Source organism: Mandrillus leucophaeus, unplaced genomic scaffold, assembly GCF_000951045.1.
Source record: "Mandrillus leucophaeus isolate KB7577 unplaced genomic scaffold, Mleu.le_1.0 Scaffold5, whole genome shotgun sequence".
NCBI lineage: Eukaryota > Metazoa > Chordata > Mammalia > Primates > Cercopithecidae > Mandrillus > Mandrillus leucophaeus.
The window spans coordinates 1,592,698-1,613,874 of record NW_012105364.1 but is presented as its reverse complement, the minus strand read 5'-3'; the positions used below and the strand labels follow the sequence as shown (position 1 = coordinate 1,613,874).

The 21,177-nt window shown below is 42.9% G+C and overlaps 1 protein-coding gene across 4 annotated transcripts in view; it reads right to left on the bottom strand.

Moving 5' to 3' along the window:
• CHCHD3 (coiled-coil-helix-coiled-coil-helix domain containing 3) overlaps window positions 1–694 on the bottom strand; it is a 296,929-nt gene extending 296,235 nt beyond the window's left edge. For all 4 annotated transcript variants that reach the window (XM_011995834.1, XM_011995833.1, XM_011995831.1 and 1 more), the window contains exon 1: window positions 335–694. In XM_011995834.1, the coding sequence (XP_011851224.1) occupies window positions 335–415 (81 nt within the window). In that variant the 5' untranslated portion in view covers window positions 416–694. The remainder of the gene's footprint in view (window positions 1–334) is intronic.
• Window positions 695–21,177: the final 20,483 nt, after the last annotated feature.

Here is a 21,177-nt window from a genome sequence, read left to right as displayed (position 1 = left end):
AGACAGGTACACTGAGCCACTGAGTTTCAAATACGGTCCTGCAACAAGTGAGCAGTACAGTTACGAGTAGACCGTGAGCCCTTGCAGGGTATAATTCAACCTGGCATTCCCCGCCCGCCCCAGCAGTGCCTAGCACTTGGCACACAACCAGGAACTATCTCTGAATGAATGTCCCACGTCTTGAAACTCTGGGCTTCTTCCCAGACATCTGGGCTTCTGGCCGTACAATACTAGGGGCCGGGACGGGAGAAATCAGGCTGAGCAGGTCCGGGGAAGATGGGGCTTTGGGGTCCGAGTCCGGGCACTGGCCCTCCGCCCGTCCACGGGCACTCACCCGGATGCCCTTCACCACGGTGATGTTCTCATTCTCGTCCGCCTCGAAGGTGACCCGGCGGGTGCTGGTGGTTCCACCCATGGCTCCGGTTCCTGACCCAGCGGAGACCTAGCGCGGAACCACGAGCACTTCGGGGCCCCCGCGCCCACACGCGCGTGGAAGGGCCTGGATTCTTTTCCCGCACAGCGGGAGCAAGGCCACGACCCCAGAAGCAAGGAGAAGGCGCCGGTCCTGAGCTCCCGCCTCCTCCGGTCACGCGCCACAACAAAGACACCTCAGGTTGGTCGGAGATGCGAACTGCCCGCCTCTGTTCGGCGAGGGCGCCCGGATTGGTTCACCCGACCCGGATGCTATGGCAACAGGTGGTGTTTGATAAGCTTTCCCCGGAGTCCCTAGGTGTAGTGGGAACTGTGGTCCCGATCTGGCGCGATGGGTGCTGGGACATTCTCTCCCCGCGCCTGAGCGCGCTAAGGGAGCACGGCATTCTGGGAGTTGTGGTTTTGACTCCCCAGACGCCTAACTGGGCAACTTTTGGAAGACATAATTCTAGAAATTTAGGCCACTGAATTCAGAGACATAATCTGTCTTTCAAAGGGACTCACAGTTTAATGAGAAAGATGCATGATCCTAATTAAGCCATTCCTAGTGTTCTATACACAAATTCCTGGCTCAAAACTTAGCATTTCATTACAGTCATGGGGTCGCTTAATGAAGACTACTTCTGAGAAATGCCTCGTCAGGTGACTTTGTGATGTCTGTGGTTGTGCAAACATCATAGAGTGTACTTACACAAACCCAGATGGTGTAACCTTCTACACACCTGGGCTACTCGGTGTAACCTATTGCTCCTAGGCTACAAAGATGTACAGCATGTTACTGTAGTAAATACTGTAGTGGTATTTGTGTATCCAAATACATCTAAACATAGGAAAGGTACAGTAAAAAACAGTGTAAAAGTGCTCGCTTTGGCAACACATCTAGGACAATTTGAACAATACAGAGATTAGCATGGCCCCAGAGCAAGGATGACACATGAATTTCTAAAGCAGTTCATTTAAAAAAAAAAAAATCAAAGATAAAAAATGGTACTCTTCTATAGGGCACTTACCATGAATGGAGCTTACAGGACTGGAAGTTGCCCTGGGTGAGTCAGTGAGTGAGTGGTGAGTTGAATGTGAAGGCCTGGGACATGGCTATACAGTACTGTACCTTTTATCAACACTGTACACTTAGGCAACGCTAAATTTATTTTCAAATATTTTCATTCTTCAAGAATAACCTTAGCTTACTGGAACTTTTTAAATTTATAAACTTCTCGTTTTTGTGACTTTTTGACTCTTTAGTAACAGCTTGAAACACAAAGACACTATATAGCTGCACAAAAATATTTCTTTCTTTATATACTTATTCTATAAGCTTTTTTCTATTTTTGAAAATTTTTTTTACTTTTTAAACATTTTTGTTAAAAATTAAGACCAAAACACACGCATTAGCCGAGACCTACACAGGGTCAGGATCATCAGTATCACTGTCTTCTACCTTCACATCTTGTCCCACTGAAAGGTCTTCAGAGGCAATAACACGTATGGCGCTATCTCCTGTGATAACAGCACCTTCTGTAATACCTCCTGAAGGACCTGCCTGAGGCTGTTTTACAGTTAACTTTTTTTTAATAAGTAGAAAGAATGCACTTTAACCTAATGATAAAAAGCATAGTGTAGTAAATACTAGGAGACAAGAATTTTCCGGCTCCGTTATAATCTCACGATTCTGCCGTCAGAAATGAGGTTTTTCTTTCACTGAAACGCTGTTATGCAGTATATGAATGGTGACATTTTAGTCGTAGCCATAAAATAAAAAAAGTGAATGTATGTTTGGTCCTGTCCCTTATCTCATGAACTATGTATCTGTATTTTTTTTCTTTTTGTAAAGTAAAATTGTAAGTGCTATGGTTTTCAAACCAATGAGAAAATACATTTCTTCAGAGAATAAATTATTTGCACCAAATATGCAGAGGATTTACTTTGCACTTTTGTGTCTCCTATTACTAGTTCAGTTACATAAGTTAGGCCATAGTAGAGTCAGGCAGAGAAGAGTAAGTGATTGACAAAGACGGCATAAATTAGTGGAGGAATTAAAACTACATCAGAAAAGTTGAGATGATCTATTGTGGAAAGTTTCTATTAATAGTTCAACATTTCACCTCTATAAGACCGGTACGTAGTTATTAGGTTATCTATTTACATATTTATTTTTTGCTAAACACACTGTTACATATAAGTTTAGCCATATGACCTTAGTTTTACAGAGGCAGATGATTCTCAGTAGAAATCAGGTTAATGATGGTACTGTTCTTTTATTAACCCCTCTCAACATTAAAAGCAGTGGGCCACAACACACCGTGGCATTCTCTTATGCCAAAGACATCTACAGTGCAGTCACATTTTTGAGCTTCAATTATGTGCTGATCTATTACTGTATGAATCCAATTATGTGCTGATCTATTACTGTATTAATCTGTTTTTGTTTTTTTTTTTTTTTTTTTTCTGAGATAGAGTCTCGTTCTGTCGCCAGACTGGAGTTCAGTGGCACAATCTCGGCTCACTGCAACCTCCGCCTCCCAGGTTCAAGCGATTCTCCTACCTCAGCCTCCAGAGTAGCTGGGACTATAGGTATGTGTCACCACGCCCAGCTAATTGTTTTTGTATTTTTAGCAGAGACAGGGTTTCACCATGTTGGCCAGGACGGTCTCAATCTCCTGACCTTGTGATCTCCCCGCCTCAGCCTCCCAAAGTGCTGGGATTACAGGCGTGAGCCACCGCGCCCAACCTTACTGTATGAATCTTTAGAGCAGAAACTATATCTTTTTAATCTCTATATCCCTGGTCAGTAGCAGAATGTTGATTACATCTCATCATTATATTATTTTCAAATTTTACTATGTTACTTTGCAGTTATGAGACTACGTGCTACTTCGTACTTGTTCTCAAGTTTCTTTTTGTTTGTTTGTTTGTTGTTGTTGTTTGGGTTCTTTTGAGGGAGGGTCTTGCTCTGTTGCCTAGGCTAGCGTGCAGTGACCCAAGCACCACTTACTGCAGCCTCAACCTCCCAGGTTCAAGCAATCCCTCCCAGTTCAGCCTCCCCAGTAGCTGTGACTACAGGTGTGTGCCATCACACTTGTCTGCGGTCTCACTATGTTGCCCAGGCTGGTCTCAAACTCCTGAACTCAAGCAACCTTCCTGCCTCAACCTCCCAAAGTGCTGGAATTACAGGCATGTGCCACCATGCCCAGCCTAACTCTTTCTTCTACTGGGAACTAGAGCTCCCAGGAATTACGACTTTCATTTTTTGGGGACCCTCCCCTCCACAAACACACTCTCACTTATTACCCCAACATATAGGGCATATCGGAGGTTCCACATAAAATAAATGCTCAACAAGCACTTGCCAAAATAACCAAGTACAAAGAAAGTGTTTCTTGGAGAGAATAGAGAGATGAAGGAACCACTAGTTGTCTTAAATATATTTATCTCCTTAGAATATTAAATAGAATTATTTCAACCAAATATATTAAAGATGATGAATACTAAGCATGAGAAGATAGTGGAGTGCCTTCACTGTTTATGATACAAAAACATATAAGTGGTCTTATCAAACAGACAATCCAAAAATATTTTAGACATCCTAATGCATTTTAACCAACATTACAAAGATGCCTTCTGAGTTTAAAAAAAAAAAAAATTCAATGCAATCTTTAAAAAAAAAAAGAAAGAAAAAGAAAAAAAAAAAGCCTTCTCTACCAATATTGTTCTATCCATGTCAATTTCCAGGCCAGTCATGTCTATGCAATCCCTTCTTGAGCTACCCAGAACCTGTGACCTCCTTTCTTTCTGGCTACAGCTTATTAATGGTCATCTAATCCAAAGGCAGCATTTACTAGCCAGATACCTATGAACTAGAATGCAACGCTTTGGCCGGGCGCGGTGTCTCATGCCTGTAATCCCTGCACTTTGGGACGCCAAGGCAGGCGGATCACGAGATCAGGAGATCGAGACCATCCCGGCTAACATGGTGAAACCGCGTCTCTACTAAAAATACAAAAAATTAGCCGGGCGTGGTGGCGGGTGCCTGTAGTCCCAGCTACTTTGGAGGCCGAGGCAGGAGAATGGCATGAACCCGGGAGGCGCAGCTTGCTGTGAGCTGAGATTGCGCCACTGCAATGGAGCCTGGGTGACAGAGCAAGACTCCATCTCAAAAAAAAAAAAAAAAGAAAGAAAAGAGAAAAGAATGCAAAGCTTTGCCCTAAGAAAAATAATAGCTAATACTTGAGCTACTCAGATTCTCTGTGTCTTTCTCCCTTTTCTCTATCTCCGTATTCACTTTCTCAAATTTAAACTAGAAAATTCAGAGCATACAAAAAGATACCAATAAGAGAAGTTATAACACTGAGTCTGTACCATGAAGAATGATGGCAAACTAAAGATAGGTGGAAGAAGAAACTGCAAGAAAAATAAAAGTCATGCAGACTGGAAAGGAAGAAGTAAAACTACCTCTATTCAAAGATGACATGATCTTACAAATAGAAAAATCTTACAGAATCCACTGCAAAACTAATTAGAAATAATAAAAAAAAAATTCAGCAAGTTTTCAGGATACAAAATCAACATACAAAAATCAATTGTAGCTGGGCACAGTGGCTCACATCTGTAATTTCAGCACTTTGGGAGGCCGAGTCGGGCAGATCACCTGAAGTCAGGAGTTCGAGACCAGCCTGGCCAATATAGTGAAACCCCGTCTCTACTAAAAATGCAAGAATTAGCTAGGCATGGTGGTGGGCACCTGTAATCCCAGCTACTGGGAAGGCTGAGGCAGGAGAATTGCTTGAACCCGGGAGGCGGAGGTCACAGTGAGCGGAGATGGCACCACTGCACTCCAGCCCAGGTGAGACTCCATCACGAAAAAAAAAAATTAATTGTATTTCTATACACTGGCAATTAACAAGCCAAAAATGAAACAAAGAGAGCAATTCCATTTATAATAGTATGAAAAACAACTCAAATGTCCATTAATTGATGAATGGAAAAACAAAACGTAATATATCTAGAAAATGGAATATTAATGGGTAATAAAAAGGGAGAAAGTACTGATATATACTACAGTATGGATGAACCTCAAAATCATTATGCCAAGTGAAAGAAGCCAGGCACAAGAGGCCACATATTGCATAATTCCATTTAAATGAAATGTTCAAAATAGGCAAGTCTATGGAAAACAAAAGAAGATTAGGCTTAGAGAAGGTAGGAGGGGGTGAGATGTAAAGTAACTTCTAATTGATACATGGTTTCTTTTGAAGGAGTGATAAAAATGCCTAAAATTAGATTGTGATGGTTGCACAATGTTATAAGTATAGTGAAATTTATTCAATTGTACACTTTAAATGGATGATCTTTTTGACATGTAAATTACGTATTAGTAACACTATTAAAAAAGTATTAGCTAGGCATAGTGGTTTGCACATGTAGTCCTATGTATTCTGGAAGCTGACATGGGAGGATCACTTGAGCCCAGGACTTGGAGGCCACCATGAGCTATAAATGCACCCCTGCTCTCCAGCCTGGGCAACAGAGCAAGACCCTGTCTCTAAATAAATAAACAAAGCTGTTAAAGAATGTATAGTTATTAAGATAATGTATGAAAAATTTTTTTGAAAAATAATTTATAGTTATTTAAACATGATACAAATTATTTATCATTAAAGTCCAAATCGTTTGTTTTTTTATTTTAAACGAGAAAAAAAAAAGAAGAAAACCATGAGCAGCTTTGTAATAGTGAAATAGAAGCCAGTTAAAAGGGAGACTAGCATAAAGCAAGCCCTTAAAAATTAGTTTAGTCTTGGTCGGGCGCGGTGGCTCATGCCTGTAATCCCAGCACTTTGGGAAGCTGAGGTGGGCGGATCACATGAGATCAGGAGTTTGAGACCAGCCGGGAGAACATGGTGAAACCCTGTCTCTACTAAAAATACAAAAATTAGCCAGGCCTGGTGGCAGGCACCTATAATCCCAGCTACTTGGGAGGCTGAGGCAGGAGAATCACTTGAACCTGGGAGGCGGAGACTGCAGTGAGCTGAGATTATACTACTGCACTCTAGCCTGGGCAACAGAGTTAGACTCTGTCTCAAAAAAAAAAAAAAAAATTAGTTTAGCCTCACAAATACAGAGCACTGATGTGAAGACCCAGGACTCTAGAAGCTTCTAGGGATGTCTAGAATTCAGAAAGTCCTTGCAACTGTAGTCTTTATAATGGCCGGCTCTGTCTAAGCTGCTGGGCTTCTGGAGGCCCAGCCGTACAACACTTCCTAGGTTCTGGGGCACATACAGCCTTACCAGAGGATCTTCCCATCATATGAGCCTTCCCAAATATCAACAACAATAATGCAACACATTTTCTTCCGTCTCTGCCCAGGAAACCAGCACTCTAAGTATTGAATGTCAGCAGTTTACTTTGATGCAGAGCCGAGCACTGAGCAGCAATTTGGTTTTTCACAAATCTTAGCTTGATCACTAAGCAATATTACCTGCCAACTCCTCTATTCTTTGTGATTTTTCCCTTTCCCACCACGTCAAATCTTTGGAATGAATGCTGGAAAAAAGAGAAAGAAGGAAAAGAAGGAGAGAGGGAAGAAAGGAAAAATCCAGTCATCCCTAATGATCTCCTTCCCCTAAAAAGAAAAATATATGTATACCTAAACTTCCAAATCAGCCAGGTACAGTTGCTCACAACTGTAACACTTTGGGAGGCCGAAATGGGAGGATCACTTGAGCGCAGGAGTTCACAACCAGCCTGGGCAACCTGGCAAGACCCCATCTCTACAAAAAACACAAAATTTACTTGGTGATGTGCACCTGTCGTCTCACCTACTGAGGAAGCTGAAGTCCAAGGATCATCTGAAACCAGGAGGTCTATGCTGCGGCGAGCCATGATCATGCCACTGCACTCCAGCCTGGGTGACAGAGTGAGACCCTGTCTCAAAATAAATAAATACATAAAAATGAACTTTCAAATGACTCAAAGAGACAAAAATTACAGAAGGTTTGCTCTATATACGCCAATTTTTCAATCTCAACTTTAAACAAAAAGTAGGAAAAGGCCCAATCCTGGTGACCTCACTTCTGCCACTCCTTCGCACACTACTTGACTGTCCCTGCTCTGCTTGGTGGGAGTGTAGAAAGATATGGATGAGAAGCAAAGGTAAAAATAGAAAGAACGTGACATGTGATAATGATAATGAGGGCTAAGGAGGAGAGAGACCTGTTCTTGGTCCCCAGCTAGAAAAGCTAATCGTTGTGCTGTTCATCACGGCCCCCTCCCCAGCAATTCTGAGTAGCACGCTAGCTGCACAGTAGAGCACTTGGATTCTACGACCTGTGCTGAAATAGAATATGGATCTAATGATGGTGTTTTCTGAGCCAAAAATTGAAGCAATTGCTCTATTATTTGTGAACTTAAAGAGACAATGAAATCAGTCCTTGAAATCAGGATTATCCTGCAAAATCTAGGACATATAGTTGCCATAGTTATAGCAAACCAATTAAAATCACTGAAAAGTGCTTCATGTGTAGTGCAATCAATACAGAGACATTCTGAAAATATGGACTAAGACGTATTTGACAAGCCATAATAGAACATCAGCTTTAAAACTTTTTCCACCAATTATTGTTTGTAGAATCATATAAAAACAACGAAGCCCTAAAACAGCATTGTGTGTGTGTGTGTGTTTGTGTGCACACGCACATGTGGGTGTGCATGCATATGTGCTTATGTGACATATTTTGAATATAAGAATTTTGAGCAGCACGCTTGAAAAGATTAAAAACTCAAAATGGCATAAAACAAGTCATCAATAATTAGAAAGCATTTACAAGTACAGTATAACTATGCAACTTTGAAAATACCCACAGTTATGGCATGAATCACAGTCTCCCTTTAGTAGCCATAATGATCAAGTGATTTCGTGCATTGATCAAGTAGAACTGATTTACTGTACTGCCCGTGTGTCATAAAATCATGAGACAGAGATCCCCCATGTTTCAGAAACCACTCCATCTATCTTTGATTTTCAACTAACAGTACTTTTGTGATAAGGTTTGGCTGTGTCCCCATCCAAATCTCACCTTGAATTGTAATAATCCCCATGAGTCAAAGGGTGGGACCAGGTGGTGATAATTGAATCACGGGGGCAGTTTCCCCCGTACTACTCTCGTGATAGTGAGTGAGTTCTCAGGAGATCTGATGGTCTTACAAGGGGCTTTTTCCCCTTCAGCTCGGCAGTTCTTCTTGCTGCTGCCCTGTGAAGAAGAATGCGTTTGCTTCCCCTTCCACCGTGATTGTAAGTTTCCTGAGGCCTCCCCAGCCATGCTGAACTGTGAGTCAATAATTACCCACTCTTGAGTATGATTTTATTAACAGTGTAAGAACAGATGAATACACTTTGCTACTAAGTCCTTGTTCATGGTAAATTGTATATGCTATGCCATGCCATGTCTTAGGATGGGCTCTGGTGACCATTCAGTTTAACAGACATCACTTAATGCTCGACAGCTAAAGTAAATCTTACACACAGGTCATAACTTTGCAGTTCACCAGGAAGATTTTTTTGGTACCTCTGGCATAAAGTTTATTCTAGAGTAAAGCCTCACCAAATGAACAGCAGGTTTCTAAAAGGCCACTCTCTGTCCTTTCCTGGACGTTCTTCTGCTTTGCTTTTCTCATTTTTACTTTTTTTTCTCTGACACCTTATTTCTTTTCTCCTCATCTTATATTCATCAACATACGGTGGCTGAAATACTGAGTCTAAGGGCGTAGAAGGAGGGGTGGCAGTGAGTGGGGAGAAGTGTGCGCAGAGTAAGAAGTAAACTCAGTCAGGCTCCTGTATCTTCTAAACTCAAGCCCTGCCAGAGTTCCAAGGTCTTTTGATTTCCTTTGTGTTGGATTTAGAGTGATCATCTCTGACGAACAGAGACCGAGCCAGAAGAGACTCATTTCTCATCTCCATGCCTTAAACAAGCACAAACATTCCATCTGTCATCTCTCCTGGATGGCTCCTCTGGCCTTGATGAATTTTCAAGCCATTTTTATTTGAGAGCACAGGGACATTCTCCTAACCTTTTAACAATGTCTACCTGTCATGGAGCTTGAGAGATTTCAGAAATGCAGGCTGTTAGCCTCTTTACTTCCAAATAACAAATGCTTGAAATGCATCAAGGTTATATGGGCACTTCTGCAGAGAAATGCCTGTTTATTGATGGTAATAGTGTAGAAATGTCCCTAAGTACACATTCTACACAGCTGGTCCTCACCCAAGTGTGCTGCCTTGTTTGGTTCCACTTTTGCAGCAGCTCAAGGAGGCACCCAAGATGGGCACATCCTAAGCCTCTCAACTCCAGTGAAACTGCGGTTTACTCACATGTTCCAAAGCATAATGGATTCCAACCTTCGGCCTAGAACAAGAGTTGACAAAATGCAATTCTTTTATTAGAACTCAAGGAGCCGAGCCTGGGCTTGGTGGCTCACACATGTAATCCCAGCACTTTGGAAGGCCAAGGCAGGCAGATCAGTTGAGTTCAGGAGTTTGAGACAGCCTGGCCAACATGGTGAAACTCCCTCTCTACTGAAAATACAAAAATTAGCCAGGTGTGGTGGCGCACACCTGTAATCCCAGCTACTCAGGAGGCTGAGGCAGGAGAATTGCTTGAACTGAGAGGTAGAAGTTGTAGTGAGCCAAGATTGTGCCACTGCACTCCAGCCTGGGCAACAGAGCCAGATTCTAGTCTCAAAACAAACAAGCAAACAAAAAAACTCATGGAGCCAGTCACAGTGGCTCATGCCTGTAATCCCAGCACTTTGAAAGGCTGAAGCAAGAGGATCACTGGAGCCCAGGAGTTTGAGACCAGCCTAAACAACAAAGCGAGCCCTCCTCTCCACAAAAAAAAATTTAGGGGAGGTGTTGTGGTGCAGCCTTGGGAGGTTGAGGCAGGAGAATCACTTGAGCCTGGGAGGTTGAGGTTGCAGTGAGCACCACTGCACTCCAGCCTGGGCAACATAGTGAGATCCTGTCTGAAAAACAAAAACTCATGAGACTTTCAAGTGGAAGCAACCTTAAAAACCATCTAACCTTCCTCTTTATGTCACACATGAAAGAATCAAGACTCAGAGAGGCTGAGTGAGTTGCCCAAGGCCACACAGCCTGGTTACATCAGGGCCTGGCAAGAGTCCATATCTCCAAGCATTCCATCTGGTACTCTGCTGCCAGCTATGTTGTCTCTCGTGGGAAACTGCCCTCATGAGCCCTATGTGCAGGACTTTGGTGCTGGATAAAGGATACTGCAGCAGCTACTGGAGCTGTGGCAAACGTGATTGCTAAGTGGAGGGATGGTGCATAGTTGTGAGGTGGCAATGCAGGCCTCTGGTACAGGGGTGACTTGGGCCTGGCGTGAATCAATACACCTTCCCCATGGGAATACTGGGGAAGGAGTACTGGCTTCATTCAATTCATTAGCTAATGACCCAGCAATTCTACTCCCGGGGATACACATAATAGAAATGAATGTTTATTTCTACCAACAGACACATGCAAGAATATTTATTACAGCTTTATTTACAAGAGCCCCAAGCAGAAAATAGCCCAAATGTCATCAGCTTTAGAATAGATAAATTATATATTCACAGAATGGAATGCTATACTACAACAATAAAAAAATTAAAATTAAAATAAACTATCGCTATACTCAACAACATAGGTGAATATCATAGGCATAATGTTAAACAAAAGAAGCCCAACATAGAAGAATACAGCCTGCGTAAGACCATTTACATGGTGTTTAAGAACAGGCAAAATAATAATAATAATAATAATTATTATTATTATTATTATAATACTCACCACTACACTAAAGAGGAAGGAACAGGCAAAATTAATATTTGGTGATAAATATCAGAGAAGTGGTTGCCTTTGAGCATTGTTTTCTGCATGTTGCCACATAAAGCAATCTTACTGATAAGCTGTGTACACCTCCCCTGTGTACCAAAGTCACCCACATTTTCCCAGTCTTTAGGGTAGCATAGGGTGGTCATTGCACAAGGCCAGGAATACTTGGTCCCTTCGGTTTCTGGGGTAGGAGGTAGAGACTGGCTCAGGGGTTATGGGGGTCTCTGAGGGCACTGACCAGGAACAAAAACTATAGAGAATGGGTTGGAGCCTGAGGAATTATTTGAATGTATTGGGTCTTGATGGCTGCTGAATGGCAGAAGGAAAGTCATTTACTCCCAAGACTTGGCTGTGTGGCCGGGCATGGTGGCTCACGCCTATAATCCCAGCACTTTGGGAGGCTGAAACAGGTGGATCACCTGAGGTCAGGAGTTCAAGACTAGCCTGGCCAACATAGTGAAACCCCATCTCTGCTAAAAATACAAAAATTAGGTGAGCGTGGTGGCACACATCTGTAATCCCAGCTACTTGGGAGGCTGAGGTGGGGGGATCACTTGAGCCTGGGAGTTCAAGGCTGCAGTGAGCCATGATCACACCACTGTACTTCAGCCTGGGTGAAGAGCAAGACCCTGTCTCAAAAAATAGAAATGAAAATCACCTATAAATAACTACCCATAAAGACTACTTCTAATATGTTAATAATATGCACACATATAACCTTTTTTTCTCCAAGAAATATGGGAGCATATAGTATAAATTGTTCTTAACCTGCTGGGTCTTTTGCTTAATGCATTGTGATTCACTTTTCCATGTTATTAAAATGGGTTTTTTTTGTTTTTTTTGTTTTTTGTTTTTTTGTTTTTGAGACGGAGTCTTGCTCTGTCACCCAGGCTGGAGTGCAATGGCACTGTCTTGGCTCACTGCAACCTCCGCCTCCCCGGTTCAAGCGATTATCCTGCCTCAGCCTCCCGAGTAGCTGGGATTACAGGCATGCACCACCATTCCTGGATAATTTTTGTATTTTTAGTAGAGACGGGGTTTCACCATGTTGGCCAGGATGGTCTCGAACTGCTGACCTCGTGATCCGCCCACATCAGCCTCCCGAAGTGCTGCGATTACAGGCGTGAGCCACCATGCCTGGCTAAATGTTCTTTTACAATAGTATTTTTAATCATTGTATAGTGTTTCTTTGTGTAAAAAATCTTATTTATTAATCCAATTTCCTACTATTGGGCATTTAGGAATTTTTTTCTCTAAGTTTTAAAACATTAACTTTTGTTTTGTTTTTTTTGGAGACAGACTCTCGCTCTGTCACCCAGGCTAGAGTGCAGTGGTGTAATCTCGGCTCACTGCAACCTCTGCCTCCTGGGTTCAAGCGATTCTTCTGCTTCAGCGTCCCTAGTAGCTGGGGCAACAGGCGAGCGCCACCACACCTGGTTAATTTTTGTATTTTTATTAGAGACGGAGTTTCACCATATTGGCCAGGCTGGTCTCGAACTCCTGACCCGGTGATCCTCCTGCCTCGGCCTCCCAAAGTGCTGGGATCACAGGTGTGAGCCACCACACCCAGCCCTTTATTTATTTATTTATCTATTTTGAGACAGAGTCTTGCTCTGTCACCCAGGCTGGAGTGCAGTGGCACGATCTCAGCTCACTGCAAGCTCCACCTCCCAGGTTCTAGTGATTCTTCCACCTCAGCCTCCCGAGTAGCTGGGACTACAGGCATGTGCCACTACGCCAGGCTAATTTTTTGTATTTTTAGTAGAGATGGGGTTCGCCATGTTGGCCAGGATGGTCTCCATCTCTTCTTCTCAAGTGTTTGGCCCACCTCAGCCTCCCAAAGTGTTAGGATTGTAGGAGTGAGCCACCGCGCCTGGCCTAAAACATTAACATTATTAACAATTATGTTGATGAAGATTCTTGTAGGCAACTCACTATGCATATTTATGATTATCCCCTAGGATAAGTTCCTAGCAATGAAATTACTGGGGACAAGAGTATGCACAGTGTCAGCTCTCTCATGTGTCTTGCGTCTGTATGCTGAAACAATTTATGGTTCAGGGACGTACAACAGTTGTTTCCTGTATCCCTAATGATGCTGAATACATCATTTTTCAAACCATTGCCAATTTGGTAAGCAGAGATCAATAGCTCAAATTTTAATATGCATTTATTTTATTATTAGCAAGGTTGAACATTTTTTACATATATATTTTTATTTGTATTTCGTCATATGTCAATTCACGTTCTTTGTCCATTTTTCTATGGGTATACTCATCTTTTCTAAAATATTATTTTAATTAATTATGGTTTTTAACTTAATACTATTTATCTTTACTTTTTAATTATTCATCTTTAAAATGTGTAATTAATTATTTTAATTTATAACATTACTTACAATTTTGTTTTATACTACTAGTTATGACTTTATACTTTAAGCCATTTTATATCTATTTTTAATTGTTAATCTTTCAAATTTGTTCTCATTTTTTATAATTGCTGTTATCTAATTTGAGCCTTTCGAAATACTTTTTTCAATCATTTTATTGCCTTATATTATTTTTTATCCCCTTCTTATTTCTCTTGAAAATCATCTCCTCTGTTTTTAATTATCTCTTTTAATGACTTTTAAACTAATAGGAGAAAAAGTGGTAAGAGAAACAGTAAGTGTGGGGAGAGTCCATGATGTTCTAGAGAGTTTGGGAGCCTTCTTTCCCTAGCTGCCCTGAGGCTATTCTTCCACTGGACTTCCTTTCCTTCCAAGGCTGGTTTCCCTGTCCTCAGGGACCCACAGAGCAATCCTCCTGACCACAGCCTGTGTATGTGTCTGTAGGAATGCCATTGTCTCTGGACCTCTGCCTCCACACCTTTCATGGAGAGCTATGAGATGATCAGCGGGGTCCCTGACACACACAGCCACTAGATTTGGGGCAAGCTGTGCCAACAATATTCCAGGAGAAAGGAGGGGAGGGGAGGTGGAAGAAGACACCTAGGGAAGGGCACTGTGCAAATTGCCTTCCTCCTAACTGTGGAGAGAAAACCAAGGGGTGTCGCATCTCCAGAACAGCTCCCACTCTCCTTCCTTGTACTGTGAGCTCCTTGAAGGCAGGGACTGTGTCTTCTTCAACTTTTATATTCAGTCCGTACTGGATCCCTAGTCTATGCGTGCATGTTTGTTAAATGAATTAGTTAATGTGAACCAAGTATGTTCCCTTTTCTAAAGAGCCAGCATCATGTGGTGGGGTCAGAAACCTTAGGTTGTAACTCCAGCTTTCTAATTAGTAAAGTAAGACCTATAGTGAGATCATGGATATAATGTTTAATTTCTCTAATTGTTGGCTTTCTCATCTCTAAAAAAAAAAAAGGATAACATCTAACCAATCTACTTTATAAGGGTAAAATAAGGAAAACTGTATAGGTTGTTATAGAGATTTCAGAAGACACTTCTCAAAAGAAGACACTTATGTGGCCAAGAAACATATGAAAAAAAGCTCAACATCTTTGATCATTACAGAAATGTAAATCAAAAGCACAATGAGATACCATCTTATGCCAGTCAGAATGGTGATTATTAAAGTCAAGAAACATCCCAGCACTTTGGGAGGCCAAGGCAGTTTAAATGTAAAAGTCATTTAAATGTAAAAGTTGTTTGGGAAAGTTTAATTAGAATACACAATAACAAAGTGCCCTTTTTCCTCACTCTTGCCCGATACTCAGGTATGTCTGGTCCACTCAGCAGGTCCTGTTGTAGGTTCTTGTCACACAACCAGGAAAGATCAGGCATGCAGACACTTTGAAGGGTGAGGAGTTATAGAATTTGTTGAGGGAAAAGGAAAAAGACTCTCAGCAAAGCAAGAGGGGTTCCTGTTAACAGGCCAGCGTCTTACAGATTGCATTTCAGGTCACCACCCAGGAACAGGAAAGGCCAGGCTCCTCCCCACTGCAAATGGCACAAACTTCCTGAGGCCCCACCCCATCCTCCCAGTGTGCAGGCTGGTTGGAAATTTTCCAGGAAGCCCTTTTTATTGGCTGTCTCAGTCCAATTGTCCTTTGTCTCCATCCTACACCTGGGCAGATGGAGCTACTCAGCGGAGGCAGAGGCACCAGGCTGGGTGAATCTCTGTGGGAAAGGCCTAGGTTGACTCCAAGAGAGACCAGCAGAGGGGAGGAGGGAAGGGGGTAAGAGAGGCCTCAGGGGCAGGGAAGATGTGATGGAGGAAGGCTGCAGAGAAGGTCCCAGGGGTTAGGGGTTGGAGAACAGAGTGACAAGAGAGATAGGGAAATTCAGTCAACTTTTCTGTGGACTGTGAACTGACTCCACTTCATTCTTTTTCGTAGATGCCAGTTTTATCTGTCAGGGTTCTCCAGAGAAATTGAACCGGTAGGAGATATAGATGACAGAGATAGAGGTAGAGAGGTAGATGTGTGCTGGGCATGGTGGCTCACGCCTGTAATCCCAGCACTTTGGGAGTCCGAGGCGGGCGGATCACCTGAGATCAGGAGTTCGAGACCAGCCTGGTCAACATGGTAAACGCCGTCTCTACTAAAAACTACAAAAATTAGCCAGGCGCCGTGGTGTGTGCCTGTAGTCCCAGCCACTTAGGAGGCTGAGGCATGAGAATTACTTGAACCTGAGGGTTGGGGGTTGCAGTGAGCCAAGATCGTGTCACTGCACTATAGCCTGGGCAACAGAGTGAGATACTGCCTCAAAAAACCAATAAACAAAAGTAAATAAAATAAAAACAAATACAAGGACCAGCATCACTCTATGGATTAAGGAGGTGCTGTGCAAGTATTAGGTTGGTCCAAAGGTAATTGCAGTGTTTACCATTATTTCAACCCCAATTACTCTTCTTCAATATTTTTGCTGATTAAAATTATAGAGTGAGAAGAGGAAGAGAAAGCAATTGGGCAGCTGGGCCTTCTAGCTCTGCCCTTAGAGGATTCTGGGGAGAGAGCCTTCTCTCTGAGGGTGGGCAATCTAAAAGTGTACGTCCCGGCGTGCAAAGCTGGCCTGAAGGGAGCACTGGCATCTTCAGAGAGCACTTTGGTGCTTGACGTGTGTGTAGTAACTTAGTCCAAGCATCTGCAAAGTCCAAGCATCTGCAAAGTCCAAGTGATCTATTCATTTGTAAATGATAATACCTCCCAAGAGGAAAGAGAAGGCCAGGAGGGACACAGAGAAGCAAGCTGACTCCAGCAATGGAAGAAAGAAAATGCTCCAAAGGCTCCTTGGGTAGCCCGTAGCCGGGTCCTCTGAGGAAGAACTCGCCTTCCTGCAGCATTGGCTTCTTTGGGTCCCGAATGCAGGCTGCTCAAAGCCCTGTGTCTCAAGGCCTCTTCTTTTTTCTTTTTCTTTCTTTCTTTTTTTTTGAGACAGTGTCTCGCACTGTTGCCCAGGCTGGGGTGCAGTGGCGCAATCTCCACTCACTGCAACCTCCACCTCTAGGGTTCAAGTGACTCTCCTGCCTCAGCCTCCCGAGTAGCTGCGATTACAGATGCCCACCACTACACCTGGCTAATTTTTTTGTATTTTTGTATTTTGTATTTTTTTCATTTTATTTTATTTATTTATTTATTTATTTTTGTATTTTTAGTAGAGATGGGGTTTCACTAAGTTGGCCAGGCTGGTCTTGAACTCCTGACCTCATGATCCACCCGCCTCGGCTCTCAAAGTGCTGGGATTACAGGCGTGAGCCACCGCACCTGGCCCCAGGGCCTCTTCTATAGAGAGGGCAGCCTGACAGGAGGAAAAAGAGGCAGCCACTTCCTGGGCCCCCATCTACCCTCACCCCATCCCCACTGAAGCATCACGGATCACCCGTGGACCATTGAAGCCCTCTTGGCCTTCCCGGAGTAGATTTCCTGGATGGGGATGCCATCCTCCAGACACCCCTTCCCAAGCTGCGTGCTATAAACTGAATCCCCAGCATGGAAAACAAAAGCTTTGCCGGTCCACAAATCACTTTTAATGATCCCTGAAAGAAACCATCAGTACACCTCAGGCAGAGATCTGGAAGTCTGGAGGTATGGCTACAAAAACACAAGGTGAGGAAGGTGACATATCAAGGCTCATTTCACTTGGGCAGCATCTCTGTTGCTTTCTTTCATGGATCATTGTGTTTGCCTCTTTGTCTGCCGGGAGGTAGAGATGCATCTTACCTGAACACATTAGGAATTTATAGTTAATCTTGAGCTGTGATGAGCCTTATCCATCTCGATATTGGTACCATACTTGGAACTGTGCTGCCTGTGTGTTCAGACAGAGGGATTCGATTATAAACAAAATGCCTGCAACAAATGCCAGCCTTCTCCTATTAGAATGTTAAATGGTCAGTGTAGCTGTGAGCGCAGAAGGAAAAGCTATTGTCAGCTCCCTCCACCCCTCACCCTACTTCATTTCTTCTGCCCTGCCTTCCCCAGCCTCTTAGGGATCTGGTGTGGTGATGAAATTCGGTCCTCACCTTTTTAGCCTGGCCACAGTCCCCTCCCAGGTTTAAGTAGATTCCAGAGTGCTAGAGCCCATTCGACAGAGAGGAAGTACATCAACTTTTATAGACCTGATTTAATATCACAAATATGGTAAATCATATTTTCAAAAAATGGCCAGAGCCATATTTCCAGTATTTCTGGTCCCATGTTCTTTCCTGAACTTTTCACTCCCTATTGAGGAGTGGAGTCTGCTTTCCCCTTCCTCCGAACCTAGTTGGGCTTTCTGACAGCTTCAGTGAATAGAGCGCAGCAGATGAGATCCTGTACGGCTACTGCAAGGCTGGGTTATAAAAAGCAATATTGCTTCTGCCTGGTTCTCTCTTTCTCAAGATGCCAAGCTTTGGAGCCCAGCCACCAGGCTGTGGGGAACCCCAGGCCACATAGAGAGGCCGTGTGTGGTTGTTCCAGCTGACAGTCCCTGCTAAGGTCCCAGCTTCCAGCTGGCAGCACCCACCAGACCTGGGAGTGAGTGAGACTTCAGATGATTCCAGCCTTGACACACCCCAGCGTGTGTGGGTGGAGCACAGATGAGCTACCCCTGCTCAGCCCTCCCCAAATAGCAATTCGTGAGCAAAATTAATGCCCTATTGTTTCAAGCCATAAAGTTATAGGGTAGTTTTGTTGCAACAGGCATAGCAACTGGAATAATGACTCTTCTAGCTCTGGAATCTAGAAGCCTGAAAAGACTACTGCGCTTCTCACTCACTGAGTCAGGTCAATCTCAAGCCAGGCCCAGAAAGCCAAACACTGCATAATCTCACTTACAAGTGGAATCTAAAAAAGTTGAACTCACAGAGGCAGAGAGTTGAACAGAAGTTGCCAGGGGATGGGGAGTGGGGAAAATGGGAGATGTTGGCCAAAGGGTACGAATTTTCAGTTATAACATGAACAAGTTCTGGGATCTAATGAATAGCATGGGTGGTGATGGATGTGTTAATTAATTTGACTGTAGTAACGATTACACAATGTACATATATGTCAAATCATCACATTGTACACCTGAATACAGTCTCTCTTTATTTGACAATTCAATGTTTTTTTGGGAGACCAAGGCAGGCGGATCACTTGAGGTCAGGAGTTCGAGACCAGTCTGGCCAACATGGCAAAACTCCATCTTTACTAAAAATACAAAAATTAGCTGGGCATGGTGGCATGCACCTGTAGTCACAGTTACTCAGGAGGCTGAGGCATAATAATCACTTGAACCCAGGAGGTGAAGGTTGCAGTGAGCCAAGATCATACCACTGCATTCGAGCTTGGGCAATAGAGTGAAACTGTGTCTCAAAAATTATATATATATTTTAAAAATTTTAAAAAAAAAAATACCAGTGCTTTGCTGAAGTCAACAAGCTTTGTGAAAAAGCACTGGTACAAGCCAGGTGCAGTGGTACCAGCTGTAGTACTAAATCGGAGGCTTGAGGCAGGAGGAATAGCTTGAGCCCAGGCATTCAAGACCAACCTGGGCAACATAGTGAGACCCTGTCTCAAAAATAAAATAAAATCATTTTTTCAAAAGCACTAGTACAAATAAAAGGCTTGATAGTTTTACTGTAAAGAAAAAGGTCTAGAACAACCAACATTAAATTGGTCATTTTTGAGGAGGAGAATGAAATGTGAGGTGATAAATTGCAGACTTTCGTTCTTTGCTGTATATAGCTCTGTATTATTTGAAAAGAATACAAACAAATACTATAATTTCTAAAATTCTAAAACCAACCAACTAGCCAATTAATAAGTAAATGTCTTGCTTGTTGATTGACTTAGAATTGAAAAGATAGAACAGACATGTCTTGCCATCCCCGGGCTCTTTCTGGAGCACTTGGTTCCTTTCTGGATGTTGGCAAAAGGGACGGTGATGGGGAATCTCCCGTTAGACTTCTTCCCCTTTCCCATGCAGGGCAGGTCTGGTCAAGTACAGGACACCTGTGGCCCATAAGGTCCTGGGATGATTAGCAAACATCAAATCTAAGCAGCACCAAGCAGGCTCCCTCTCGGGATTTCTAAGAAAGTCTGATACCCAGATGCTGTTTCTTTCATTTGAATGTGAGGATGAAGCTGTTTCTTTACTTTTCTTTTTCAGCACAAAGCTTTTAAAGCCATACCATCAGTTGATAATGCACCTTGAGTTGTTTGTCTAAAAATGGGAATAATTTACTCAAAGAACTATTGCCGAACACTTGCCAGGTTTCTCTGACAGCCACTGGGCTCAATTTTGGGAGATGTTGGTTATGAGTAGCTGGTGACATTGGGAGAGATAGAGACTGAATTCATGGTTCAGATCCAGTAACAACAGAAGTCGGTCATTTTGAAGTGGATACAGCTAATCTTGTGAACGGACATGGCGCCAGAATGCAATACATTCTTATACTTCATTTACTAAGCAAACAGAGGCAAATGGCTTGATTTCTCTTGTATTCACCCCTGTAACACTCAACTGAGCTCCCACTTGTACCAGAATGTTCCATCCTTAGTAAAATGAACAGCCAGCAGACAGCATATGAGTGGCTTGTAAATGCAAAAGTGTTGCCTTTTACCTTGGATGTGCCTTGGCCAGGCCATATGTAACTTAAGCCATGGCTACCGAGAGTGACATTTTATCAGGTTCCCCAGGGAACGGCAGTGGCAGAATCAGAAATACAAAGCTGACCAACAGCTCTCTTTTCATGCTAGCTGGAATTTACCGAAAGTGAATCCAGACTGCAAAAGGGTACTGAGGCTGGGTTAGAAATTATAAACCTCCATGCGACACAAATAAAACACACTTTCCCATCAATCAGCCAGCAGTACAGGAGAGCACTGCCAACCAGTGAGACGTCTGAGAGCTTACCTCCACAAGATTTCAGTGGAGTGGCACTGGGGAGCAGGTAGCGTTTTGATTGTGAATGTTTCTTCGATTTGGCACTGCTCTGAGATGGAGCTGTTCCATAATAGATTTAGTGTGGTTATATACACAATCTTGTGATGCTGGCTAGCAGAAAGTTTGAATACTCAAGTGATACTTTAAATATACTTTTCAAAGGAGAGCGTTTTTAAGTACCCCTCAATTCTTTCATTTCTTTTATCCTTTGAAACTCGAGGTGTTTCTTCATCAAACAGTACATTCTCTTTAAATATACTAATCACATGCTAAGCATTCCTTGCCCTCTTTTTACAAAATGATCAGATTAGGAAGAATGACACTGCAACTGTATTGCTAATTTCTTTATCTGTCCTTACAAAGGTTTAGCTTTCCAAAGCAGCTTTAAAATTTAAGTACCTATAAGATGCCATGTGCAGTCAGGTACCAAAGCTACAGTTCTACCTGCAATGGCTTTCTGTTTGGGGTGGCAGTTCTAAGCATTAATGTATTAATGTGCACCAGAACGAT